This window comes from Ochotona princeps, chromosome 6 (assembly GCF_030435755.1).
Source record: "Ochotona princeps isolate mOchPri1 chromosome 6, mOchPri1.hap1, whole genome shotgun sequence".
Lineage (NCBI taxonomy): Eukaryota > Metazoa > Chordata > Mammalia > Lagomorpha > Ochotonidae > Ochotona > Ochotona princeps.
In genome coordinates, this window is record NC_080837.1 from 3,827,065 (window position 1) to 3,840,095 (window position 13,031).

General features: G+C 55.8%; 1 protein-coding gene across 1 annotated transcript; it reads right to left on the minus strand.

Moving 5' to 3' along the window:
* Window positions 1-8: 8 nt before the first annotated feature.
* Window positions 9-4,247, minus strand: LOC131480511 (cytochrome P450 1A2-like). The gene is made up of 6 exons (XM_058665469.1): window positions 3,417-4,247; window positions 2,907-3,027; window positions 2,265-2,354; window positions 1,907-2,030; window positions 867-953; window positions 9-306 (listed from the first exon to the last, which is right to left on the minus strand). The coding sequence occupies exons 1-6, from the start codon at window positions 4,245-4,247 to the stop codon at window positions 9-11; spliced, it is 1,551 nt and encodes a 516-aa protein (XP_058521452.1).
* Window positions 4,248-13,031: the final 8,784 nt, after the last annotated feature.

Consider the following 13,031-nt stretch of genomic DNA (forward strand, 5'->3'; position numbering starts at 1 on the left):
CGGCTGCTTCACTGGGTGGAGAAGCGCAGGGTTGCCTGCACGTGCTTGCAGTGGGGGTGCTTCATGGTCAGCCCGTAGATGGGGGTCAGGTCCACGGGCAGGCCGGGGGGCACACTGAACTCCAGCCGCTGCAGCAGGATGGCCAGGAAGAGGAAGACCTCCCAGCGGCCCAGGGTCTCTCCGATGCACCTGCGCTTGCCCATGCCGAACAGCATGACCTTCTCACTCAGGGGCTTGTTGAGGGCCGCACCACTGGTGGTGAGGAATCGCTCGGGCCGGAACTCCGATGGATCTCCCCACACCTTCCTGCCAGAAGGAAGAGAGGAGGCGGGCTGTGAGGGTGAGCCTGGAAGCAAGGTGCCTGGACAATCCATGCTGGGGGCGGGCTGGGGTACTCCAACAGGGGCCGCGAACATCTTCACTGCTGAGCTCAACACCTGCTCCCCGACTGCCACTCATGGCAGCGAAGTCAGAGAAACATGGACTTGAAGCTGGTCATTTGGAAGAGGCTGTCCTGCCGTGGGCCCTGCGCTGTGCCCTCTGCTCTGCCCTCTGCCTTCTGCTCTGATCTGTGCCTACCCTTGTGCCCACCCCATGCCATATGCCCTTCTTTGTGCCATGTGTTCTGCCATGTGCCCTTCCCTGCTCTCTGTGCTCTGCATGCATGCCCTGTGCCATGCTGTGTGCCTTCTGCCCAATGTCCTGTGCTCTATGCCCTGTTATGCCCTGTGTCATGGCATTTGCCCTGCCTTGTGCCCTCTGCTCTGCCCTATACTCTGTTCCATGGTTGGAGTGGGGACAAGCAGCCTCTGGGCGACTCAACCCATCAGGTCTCCCTCCCATCACCCCGAGGGACGGGCACTCACGGGTCGTGGTTGATTTGCCACTGGTTGATGAAAACGCAGCTGTCCTTGGGAATGTGGAAGCCGTTCAGGGTGGTGTCCCGGGTAGTGCTGAGCAGGGAAGAAGGATGCCGTCAGGAGCACTCAGGCTAAAAGCTGGAACCACTCTCCCTCCTGTGCCCACTGTGCTCCAACTTCCTCCCTTGAAGTCACGGGCCCCCACCATGGAAGGCAAGGTGAGGGGCAGGGAAGGGACAAAATCTCCTCCCCATGCCTGAGCTGCTGGCCAGCCACTTAACTATCTGCAGTTCTCCTTCCCTCCGCCTCCCTGCTAACACCCTCCCAGGAAGGATACAGAGGTTGGCCCAAGGGCATGGACCCCTGCCTCCCACAGGAGAGACCCGGTTGGAGTTCCAGGCTCCTAACCTCAGCCTTGGCCCAGCCCTGGCTGCTGTAGGCATTGGGGGAGTGACCCAGTGGGTGAGTGATAACGTGGGCCCCAGGTGCTCCAGTACTGGGGCAATTCAGGTGCATCAGTGGGGAGCTGGACCAGAAGTGGTGCAGCTAAGACTTGAACCGGAGCTCTGATAGTGACAGGGAAAGCAGCAGCTTAGCCTGCTGCACCATAAAAGCCTCTTGCTTCTTGCCAGAGTGAGTGTCCACTCACTCCCTGGACACCATGTGTAATGTCAGGCACCACAGGCTGTAGACCCAGGTGAGGGCAGAGAATGAGGTTTGTGCCAGCCAGTTGGGGTCCAGATGCTCTCCCCATGGAGAGAGGGCAGGTGTGTTTTGGGATAGCCCCACCAGGCCCTGCAAGAGCTGGTCGGTGGGAGCCAGGGAGAAGGCCTAGTCACTCTAGACAAAAGTATATGCCCAGGAGACCCGGCCCTGCCCTCGGGAATCCCATGGGCTGGGGTCTGAAGAAGAGGCTGCTGGTGCTTGCAGGTGCAGAGGGGTGCAGGCAGGAAGGGGATGGGTGGGAGAGGTGAGGTCGGGAGTGTGGCTGGGAGGAGGCAGAGGAGACCAGGCAAGGCTGGGGAGGGCAGAACAGGCAGCCTCACCTGTGTGGGATGGTGAAGGGGACGAAGGAGGAGTGGCGAAAGAGCTCCAGGATAAAGGCCTCCAGGTAGGGCAGCTTGGGACGGTCAGAGAGCTGGGGTTTGCGGGCCCTGCCAATCACGGTGTCTGCAGAGAAGCAGGGAGAGCTTGGAGCTGCTGCTGGGATGCTCCTTGGCACCCTTGCCATGCTAGGTTGTGCCTGCTCCCCTGAAGCCCCACACCCCAAGCCCAACTCGACCCCACCAGCTGTGGGGACAAAGGTGGGCCTTGCTCTATGGGCTGAACTGACACTGGGCAGGTGCATTGCAGGTATGTGTGGATGACCAAGGCCTTACCGCAGGGTCCGGCAGCACCACCTACCCAGCTCCTTCTGGATCTTTCTCTGAATCTGGGGCTTTGTCACCAGGTACATGATGCTCCACGAGAGGGCTGTGGTGATGGTGTCGAACCCTGGGCAGTGTAGGGTGCAGGGAGGGAGAGATGAAGGAGACTCGCATCTTCCAAGCACCTGCCAGCTGCATCTTCCTGAGACCCCAGCTCATGGGATTCCCGAGGGTAGGGTAGAGCCTCCTAGGCATTGGCTTGGGACATTGACATCAGCGTCAGCTCCCCAAATGGTCACAACAGCCAGGAGCCAGGAGCCAGCTGAAGCCAGGAGTCCAGACATTCCTCTGGGTCTCCCCTGAGTGTTCTGGGACCCAAGCACTTGAGCCATCCTTTGCTGCTACTTTCCCAGGTATATTAACAGGGAACTGGACCAGACATGGAGCAGCAGAGACTTGAACTAACACCTTTAGGGATGCTCTTATTGCAGGTGGAAGCTTAACCTATTATGCCATGGCACCAACCCCAAGAGCATCCTATGTTGTCAGATGGGGCAACTGAGGCACCGAGGAGGAGATGGAGCCAGAGGAGCATTTTGCATGGGGAGTTGGTGGCACAGTCTGGGCAGAGGTGCCCAGCAGGCACCTGTGGCTAAAGGGACAGGTCTCTGGCTCGTACCAGCTCCGAAGATGTCGTTGACCAAGTTAGTGATCTTCTCCCGTGGAATGAGGCCACCATTTTCTGTGGAGCTCTTTTCGCAGTGCTTGAACAGGGCACCCGTGATGTCCTGGATGCTGTCCTGGAGGGTCACAGGCTTAGGGCACCCACAGCAGGTCTTTGGCCCTCCCACCCCTGCCCTGTGCTCCTGGCAGCGGGGTGGGGCTCACAGCAGGGAGGCTGATCCAGTTCCAAAGCAGGAAGAGGTGTGGTGTGAAGAGGGAAGCAGGCAACAGGAGAGCTGGGGATCAGCCTGTATCAGGGTTCAGGTTCCTGAAGGACAAAAGCCTTCCCCCCTACACCACCCCACCCCCTGCCGACAGCAAAGGCACCCCCACCCTCTGCTGGGACCCTGATAGGGAAGGAGGAGGGATGCAGATGCCTAGGCTCAGCTTGGAGGCGTGGTTGGTCCTAGGCCATGTGGCTGCATCAGCGGGCCAGGGGTCCCAGATCACCTGCCACTGGGCTCACCTTGTCGAAGTCCTGATAGTGCTCCTGGACTGTTCTCTGCAGGAACTGCAGGATCCTGTTGTTAAAGTGCTTGTACTTCTGCAGGGTGGGATTGGGCAGATAACGCAGAAAGGGGAAGAAATCCACAAGGTTGCCAGATGAGGCTGACTCCACAAAAATACTGCTGTTCCGCACAAGGTCCAGCATCTCCTCGCTCTCCTTGGGGAAGTGCCGGCCAAAGAGCATGGCCCCGATGACGTTGGCCACAGATGATACCAGGTGATCATAGGGGTCGAAGCGCCCCGTCTTTGCCATCAGCTCCTGGAACTTGCCGATGAGGTGCTCGGCCTCCTGGCTCACGTGCTCCTCCATGTAGCAGGAGTTAGAGGACACAGGGTCAGAGGCCAGGGAGAAACTCTTCAGGGAGTCTTGGGCCAGGCGCCTGCGGGCAGCCCACACGGGCCCCGTGTCCGGGCTGAAGGACATGCTCTGGCCATTGGTGATGAAGGAGGAGCTGTAGAGGTCCGGCCGGCCCTTGAAATCGTCGGCCTGCCGCACCAGCGCCTGCTTGACCGTGTTCAGGCCACTGAGCACCACAACGGGTGTAGAGCCCAGGCGGATCTGAAACACATCTCCATAGCGCCGGCTCAGCCGTGTCAGCGCCAGGTGTGGGTTCTTGCCCAGGGTCAGCACATGCCCCAGCAGGGGCCATCCCCAGGGCCCTGGCAGACTCTTCAGGCCTTTGGGGACCTGAGGTCTCCTAGCTCTCACCACCCAGAACACCAGGCAGAAGATGGCAGATGCCAGGAGCAGCTCCGTGGCCGAGAGGGAGACAGTCAGAGCCATTGCCATCTGTAGGGAGGGAGGCAGAGAGAGGAGGGGCCATCCATCTGTGTCCTCACTTGGGCTCTGAGCTGTGTCCACGCTGCAGCCTACAGAGCAGCCATTGCCCACAGTTGGATGGTACAGACAGCTCAGCACAGCTGCCTGTCCCCAACCCAATGTGTGTGTGTGTGTGTGTGTGTGTGTGTGTGTGTGTTTATGGTTGGCTTCTGATTTGGTTCCTGTTCACATCCAGGAGAAGGGAGCTTGGCCACCATCAAGGTCCCAGGGTGGGGTAAACAGCCTGGGGCACACCTCCTCTGTACACCCCGTGGTCATCACCAGGTAAGATTCCCCCTCCGTCCCCACACATACACACACCAGGGATGAGTCTGTCTGCCATTGCCTGGGAGGCTGGGGTTTGGGCAGCAGACATCAGGACCCTCCCCTCGTCTGCTGCACTCCAGGCAGGAGCCCTAGGTCCTACTCACGTTGCTCCTTGACAAATGGAAAAGGTAGGGTCCAGAGCTGGATGTTCTCCATGACCAGGACTGGACAGGCCTCCTACATGGAACCTGCTCCCTGCCCACAGTACCCACCAGGACTGGGCAGACTTCCTACATGGAACCTTCTCCCTGCCCACAGTACCCACACTCTCCTGCCTTCCATCATTGCTACCCGGGATGTAGAGTGGGGAGTCCCAATGTCCCAGGCCAGTTACCTGCACAGGTGGGAGCTCTAGCTCAGCACAGGTAACAAGAGCTGTCCACAGCGTGTGCCTCCAGACCAAGGGGCTTTTATGTTGCCTTCCACCTATCAGGTTGGCTGGACTGGCCAGATTGGTCATTCGATGTTGAAATTGAATCCCAGAACAAAGCCACTAGGATCAACACTTGGCTTCTGGCCATGATCCTAGAGTTCAGCCAGCTGCCCACACCCAGCGCCAGGAAGGGTGAGGGGCCAGGAGGTGAGTTCCCAGCACGGGACTGGGGAGATCTGCTCCTCTCCAGGGCAGGCTCCTCAGACCTGAAGCTGTCCCTGGAGGGAGCATCTCGGCCCAGCATGGTCTTGCTCCAGATCAGGTTCTAAAGGTATGCCCTCCAGCTTCTGTGACCCAGCCAGCTCCAAATCTAAGCATTAGAGTCAGTGATGTGGTTCTGCAGAGTTCTCTCACGCACCTGGCTCCAGGGACAGCCATGGGGAGAAGCCAAGATGCAAAGGAAGGACTCCAGGGCGTGGGCAGCTCCTGGTGTGTTGGACTGGAGCTCTTCAACGTGGTCCCAGGTCACCAGGAGAGATGCAGACAAGGGGTTGCTTGAGGGATGCAGTGATCCACTGTGACATGGGGAGGAGATCTTTCACAGGCCACAAAAGATGGCTTTGGGGCTATCATGCAGGGGCTATCTGCAATCTTTGGCTCTATCTGTCTCACCTATCATTTAACATCTCTGTGAATCATCTCCCTGTCATCAGGCTTCCATCTTTTGATCATTTATCTATCCATTGATGAATCATCTGTGTACTACCTATTAATCTATCTACCTCTTGATCTATATCTCTTTTTCATCTATCTATAGATGTCTTTCTCTATCAGTCTCTAACATGACACACACTACATCATGGTTCTTGTACATGGCAGCGTGCTAAGCTTTGGCCTGGTCCTGCCCAGTGCCTGCACCAGAACCACGCCACCCACTTACTAACAGATGGTACTACCTTGCATGGCTTTACAAACTTCCAGGATTGATTCACATGCCTACCAGCAGGGTCTATGGACCACCAGGGGAGATTCCCAGGTTCCCACAACAGTCACACCCCTTGACACAGATCTCACATGTGCCAGCGGATGTTACACCCTTATCTGGCATAATCTGCCTCCTTTGTTCAGGCCTATGTATGAGCTGGTGAATGTTGCAGCCCAGTACACCCATCCTACACCTTAAACGTGGGGGTGCCTGTGGGTGCTGCAGTCTGGACCAGCTCAGCCTGTTCCCCATCCAAGTGTCCCCACCCCATGAGTGTCAGAGGTTCCATGGTCATGCCTAGCTCAGCCCATCACTGCCCTGTCCTTAAGCAAACCAGCAGAGATGGCAGTTCCACAGGGGCAGGCCCACATATCCCTCACAGAATCTGTCCCCACACCTGATTCTCTCGAGTGCTGGTTACTGTCATCACCCAGCCTAAACATTACCTATCCCCATTCCAACTCTCACTGGTGGGTACTGTGATCTAGCACAGCCAGGTAAAGCCCAGCCCTAGCTTTAGTGTGCACCAGTGGGAGGTGGTCATCCATGGTCGATGTTGACTAGCCCTGTTCAGGTATCCCACGTGGGTAAGTACATTGGTCTGACCCTTAAAGATCTTCCAGTTCTCCCCTCCAAAGCGCTCAGCGTCAGCCCCCTTGCTTACCTGCAAGAACAGTGGCATTGTTGGTGCAAATCCCTCAGTGGTCCTCCCTCCCACACATCCCTTCACCCCATTACTTGAGCAACCTGCCTTCCATCCTTTGCTATGGTATCAGATGTTCTCTGCAGGACCCACTGGACGGCCATATCCTCCGTGTGCACCTGAGTATGCTGTCCACTGCTCTGTGTCGGCCACTGAGGAGGCTAGGATCTGCAAAAACAGCAGCCTTGTTGATGGAAGTCCCTCAGAGGCCATTCCTCACCTGGGCATAAACCCCCAGGTCCTCTGCATGCCTACACACCCGGGACCCCATAGGCACACCACTGGGAGTCCCAGGGGCTTCTCCCACACCATTGGTGCCCTGGACTGCCCAATCTGAGCTACCTCTGCTCTTTCTGGAGTCATGGGATGACTCCATCCATGCACACAGAACTGAATAATCCACGCCAACCTGAACCCGTCTGGGGCTCACAGACAGGAGCCACTTTTTGTTTGTTTGTTTGTTTGTTTGTAGTTTTTTAGGACTTTTGATTTTTATTGTAAAGGCAGATCAGGTTCACAGTGAAGAGAGACAGAGAGAGAAACATCCTCCACCCATGGTTCACTCCCCAGGTGGCCACAATAGTCTGAGCTGAGCCGATCAAAGTCACAAGCCAGGAGCTATTTCTAGGTCTCCCATGTGGACACAGGGTCCTAAGTGTTTGGGCCATTTTCCACTGCTTTCCCAGGCCACAAACAGGAAGCTGAATATGAAATGGAACATCAGGGACATGAACCAGTACCCATATGGAACATTGGTGCGTGGAAAGTGAGGATTCAGCCATTGAGCCATCATGCTGTGCCCTGTGAAAAGAGCCTTTAAGAAAGACCTAGGTCTTGGGCCCGGCAGCGTGGCCTAGTGGCTAAAGTCCTCGCCTTGAACGCCTCGGGATCCCATATGGGCGCCGGTTCTAATCCCGGCAGCTCCACTTCCCATCCAGCTCCCTGCTTGTGGCCTGGGAAAGCAGTCGAGGACGGCCCAATGCATTGGGACACTGCACACACGTAGGAGACCTGGAAGACGTTCCTGGTTCCTGGCTTCGGATCGGCACACACCGGCCCGTTGCAGCTCACTTGGGGAGTGAATCATCAGACGGAAGATCTTCCTCTCTGTCTCTCCTCCTTTCTGTATATCTGACTTTGTAATAAAAATAAATCTTTAAAAAAAAAAAAAAAGAAAGACCTAGGTCTTGGTCACATCTCAAGGGAGACTAAGAAGCTGCCTCTGCTTGGGTGTGAGATGCAAACCTTAATTTAGACTGAGCTGGGTTGTTGATGCCTGAAATCAGAAAAGGTGTAAAGCCAGCACCTGAAGCCACGGAGGGGCAAGGAGGGCAGGTGGGAGAGGTGGGACCAAGTCACAGAGGGCTGGAGATGGCTGTATTCATCAAACAGGACAAGGTCAGATGGTGGTCGGGTTCAAGAGAATTGATCTGTCGTCAATGAAGTAACGGTCACGGTTGACTCAGATGTCCTCCGTTTGCCTAAGGTGTCTTTTCTGTTCTAGGATCCCATCAAAGATACAAGGTGACACTGAGTCCTCTGACTCCTCAGGGTTGTGACAGTTTCTCTGTCTATGTGAGCTGCTTATTGGAAAGGCAGAGTTGCAGAAGAATGGAGAGGAGGGACACAGAGGGATCTCCTATGAACAGGTTTGCTCCCCTTATACCCGCTACAGCCAGGACTGGACAAAGCTATAGCCAGGAGTGCAGAACTCCACCTGGATAGCCACTCGGGATGGCAGGGCCCAAAATACTTGCACCATCCTCCACTGTTTTCCCCAAGTGTGTGAGCAGGGTACTGCATCACGCGGTGGAGCAACCAGAGTTGAAGTGGTGCCCATCTGGGATTCGGGAGTTGTAGGCGGCGTCTTAGCTTGTGGTGACACATGATTGGCTACAATGAATTGGACAGACACACAGAGAGAACTCCCAACTGCTGGTTCACAACCCAGACGACAGCAAGAGCCATTGGCAGCAAGAGCCAGTCGGGTCTCCTCTGTGTGCGCCTCGCACATCTCCCCAGTGCACCACAAGGAAGGACTTTGGTGGCAGCAGTAGGCACAGATGAGAGTAATGCTGTGCCCATCATCCTCCACGCTCTGCTCCACACTGCCCCCCGGAGTGAGCTCCCTGCCACTGCAGGTGTGAGTGCTAAAGGGAGGCATTCTGGGCACAGGGCTGAAGCTGCTAGTCAGGACACCACAACCCCTGTCAGTGGGCCTGGATTGCACTGGGGCACCTGTTTCCCACATGGGAGTGCTGCTTCCAATCCCCACTGCTCACTGCCAAGCCAGCTTCCTGATGATGCCCCTGGGAGGCAGCAAATGATGACCTAAATGCTGAGCTCCTGCACTGCAGATAGGAGAGCTGGGTGGAGCTCCTGACTCCTGGCTTCCACCTGGCCCAGCCTTGGTTGCTGCGGGCATTTGTAGGGTGAGCCAGCACATGGAAGATCTCTCTGTCTCGCTCCGTGTCCCTCTGCCTCTGCCTCTGTCTGTCACAGAAATACTTCAACTTGAGAAGACTGAGAGGTAGATTAACAGAAACAGAAGCACAGGGAGGGGGGAAGGAAGAGACAGAGATCCTCCATGTGCTGATTCACTCCTCCAAATGACCATTGATCTGAAGCCAGGAGCCTCTTCGGGTCTCCCACGTGGATGCAGAGGCCGTGGTACTGGGGCCAACTTCCACTGCTTTCCCCCAGGCCATCAGCCAGGAGCTGGATTGAAGTGGAGTAGCTGGGACTTCAACCAGTGTCCATATGGTATGCTGGCACTGCAGGCAGGAGCTGTTACCTACTACTCCACGGCACCAGTCCCAGGCACCTTAATTACAGCAGGTGGGGGCCAGGGAGCTGAGGGCTGCCTCTCAGGAGCTCTCTGGGGACACACAGCAGGAGAGGGGAGGTGACTCAGAGCTGAGCTGGGACACAGGGTGGCTGTCTGGGGTGAGGGCACAGCAGGACACAAGTCCCAGTTCTCCTCACATTCCCCACCCCCACTCAAAGTCCTCCCACCCCTGCCCCAGCCCACATTGGGATGCCTCATCCTGCCTCCCTGCCTTGAACGCCCTGGCTGGCTCCCCCATAGCCTTTCCTGACCCTGTGTGGGCTTAGCTTGGGGTGCAGCCCCTGCTGGTGCCCTGGCCTGTGGCCCTTGGCAGTGCTGGCCCGAAGCTTTGGACAGGATGGCTCTGCTGACCCCAGAGCCCTCCATGTACCCTGCTGTCCCCTGCCCCTCTGCTCCTGGTATTGATCCCCAGGGAAGCCTGGCCAAGGGCTTCTCACGCAAACCTGGGACCTTTGACCCAGCGTTGTGTTGAGCTCCAGGCCAAGGTTCTCAACCTGCTGCCCGGCTCCTTCCTCCTCTGGCCAGTGCCTGCTGAGGCAGGCCTCCTGTAACCCCATGAGCTTGAGGCCTAGGGAAGTTGCAGGGGGCAGGGACGGTACTGGTCCAACAGCTTAACCTGCACCCGTAGATATGTTCTTTAACCCAGCTGAGTTCTTTCCCTAACTCAAGCACACACAGGACCCTGTCCAGCTAGGTAAACCCCTCTCTCAGTTCTCATACTCACCCTCTGGAGTACTGGCCCAGCGGGAGAGCCCTGCTGTCCCCTACTGGTCTCACCACCCTACCCCCACAGAGTGTGTGTGGATGAGAACTGTTCTTGCATGCTGGTTAGTGTCATGACCCAGCCTAATGTGACCCATCCCCTGTTCCAATGCTCACTGGTAGGTACTGTGATCTACCCCTGCCTGGTAGGCCCCAGCCCTAACTTTAGTGTGTGGTGATGAGTGGTTCTCAGCGGTGATTGGTGCTAACTAAGCTAACTGTGTGGTGTATTGGTCAGACCCATAATGGTCGTCCAGCTTCTCTTCTCCATACGGCTCAGCTGCAGCTGCCTCACTTACCTGCAAGTACAGTGGCCCTGTTTGCAGAAGATCCCCAGAAGTCATCCTCCCTGCAACATATTCCCTCAGCAGTCCTCCTTCCCACACATCCTATACCCCATTCCTTGATCAATCCACAGCCCCTGTGCCCAGGAACACTTGGGTTACCAAGCCCAATTTTTGGCAGGGTGGGATGCTGGCCTGAAACCCTGCCCGCCCATATGGGACCCCAGATTCAGTCCTCTGGCACACATACCGGTCTGGGACCCCACCCTTCTGCCCAGCCATGACTCAAGCATGTTAGCATGTTCCCAAGTCCTGTCCTAGCACTAGGATACCCTAGTATCCTGGAACAGTACCCCCATATTGACCCCAAACACATGCAGGACTTCCCAGGCCCATTCCACGAGTTCCCAGGCCTATTCCACTATCCTGGCCCCCAGTGCAAATCCCCAGACCCCCGAAAGGCTCTCTAGTTGCCAACAGAAAAGAAGAAGGCCTTTTATGGAAAACAAACAAATCCTGGCACTGCCAATTGGAGGAGGAGGTGGTAGGGCAGAAGGCAGATGGCAACACAGGTGTCACATGGGAGACCCTGTCCTTCCTCATGCTGGGAAAGGATGGCCTATACCCTAGCATGATCTGTCCCCGAAACCTTGGCTCTCACACAGGCACCTGAGACGTGTCTGTGGCTCACAGGGCACACCGAGTCCCATGTTGCCCACCAAGTGTTCCCTCCACACCCACCTCAATGCCCAATGCCAGATCCCCCCTACACGGGAGGGAGAGGCACCCCTCTCTCTGTTGTTTCTCATTACTGCTTCCCTTCCCTGTCACACCCGTTCCCAACCCCGGAGAGCCCTGCTCCCTGCACCAGGTGCTGTTCTGCCTCTCCTGGGAGGTGTGGGGTGTCAGGGAGTCAGGGAGGGGTCCATGCCCACCTGTTTTGTTGGGATTACAATCTGCTCCTGCCTGGCTTTCTACAGACTTTTTATTTATTTTTGAATTATTTGTTATTATTGGATTTACTGGGAGACAGAGAGAAAAGTCTGTTGGCTCACTCCAAAAATTGTCCAAACTGCAGCCAGGAGCCAGGCGCCTTTTCCCAGGCTCCCACATAGGTCCAGTATCTCAACATTCTATGCTGCTTTTCCAGGCCACAAGCAGGGAGCTGACTGGGAAGTGGAACAGCTGGGACATGACCTGACATCCAGATGGGATGCCGGTGCTTACAGGTGGAGGATTAGTCAGCTGAGCTACCACACCAGCTCCAAAGAGGCGTTTTCAGAGAAGATTTCAAGGGCTGGGCTGTGGGGCACAGGGGAAGAGGGTCTGGCTCCTCCGAGCGTAAGCGCCTTCACCTGCACACACAGCTTCTGCTGTTTCTCTCTGTCCCTGAGACGGGGTGGGGGCAGAGCCAGAGAGAGGCCAGGCCAAATTCTTCCCCACCATCTCCATACAGCGCAGCAGCAGGTCCCAGGCACGCAGATAGGACAGCTCCAGGTTCACATGGACCAAAGGTTTGGGCTTCCTTGCTGAGGCCACCTCCCCCTCTCCATTTATAAAAGGGGCCTGGATTGGTGAGGTGTCACAACAAGCTAATCCTCTGCCTACAATGTCAGCATCCCATATGGGCACAGGTTTGTGTCCCAGCTTCTGCACTTCCCTTTGTGCTCCCCACTAAAAAAATCTCATTAAAAGTTGTAAAAGAGGGTCTAGCACTTAGCCTAACAGTAAAAGTTCTCACCTTGCATGCACTGGGATCCCATGTGGGCTCTGGTTCATATCCCGGATGCTCAAGTTCCCATAAGCAACCTGCCTGTGGCCTGGGAAAGCAATCGAGGATGGCCCAAAGCCTTTGGACCCAGCACCCACATGGGAATCCCAGAAGATGCTCCTTGCTCTGGACTGGGTCAGCTCCAGCCATTGCGGCCACTTAGGAAGGGAACCAGCAGATAGAAGATCTTTCTCTCTGTTTCTCCTCTCTGTGAATTTGCCTTTCCAATAAAAATAAAGAAATCTTTTTAAAAATTGTAAAAAGCTTTTAAAAAATTTTTAATTGCTTATTTATATTCATTTGAAAGGCAAGGTTAAAGAGGTGGGGACACAGAGAGAGGCAGTCTCTGCTGGTTCTCCTCCCAAATGACCAGAGCTGGGTTGATCCAAAGCAAGGAACCTGGAGCTTCTTTCATGCTCCACTGCTTTTTCAGGCACATTGGTAGGAGCTGAATCTAAAGTGGAGCAGCTGGGACTTAAATCAGTGTCCACATGGAATGTGGTGGCTTAACAGTAAAGTGCAACACCAGCCCAGAGTTTTGTATTACAACGATGAGGGGTTAAGACTCATGTGGCCATCCGGTTCTGATTAGGATAGAGAGAGGGTGTGTGTGTGTTGTAGGTGTGTGAAGAGGTGAGAGAGATAATGTTTCAGTTTTCCCTCCTGAGTCTACTGTAGGGATAGGGCTGGTCTACTCCCTG

Bases quoted from the DNA above. Each gene is read 5' to 3' on its own strand.
- LOC131480511 (XM_058665469.1), bottom strand. From the start codon at position 4,247: ATGGCAATGGCTCTGACTGTCTCCCTCTCGGCCACGGAGCTGCTCCTG. The intron at 3,028-3,416 runs GTGAGCCCAGTG...GTGACCCTCCAG, and splicing joins ACTATCAGGACTTCGACAAG to GACAGCATCCAGGACATCAC. The intron at 954-1,906 runs GTGAGGCTGCCT...TTCCCTGCTCAG, and splicing joins CCCTTCACCATCCCACACAG to CACTACCCGGGACACCACCC.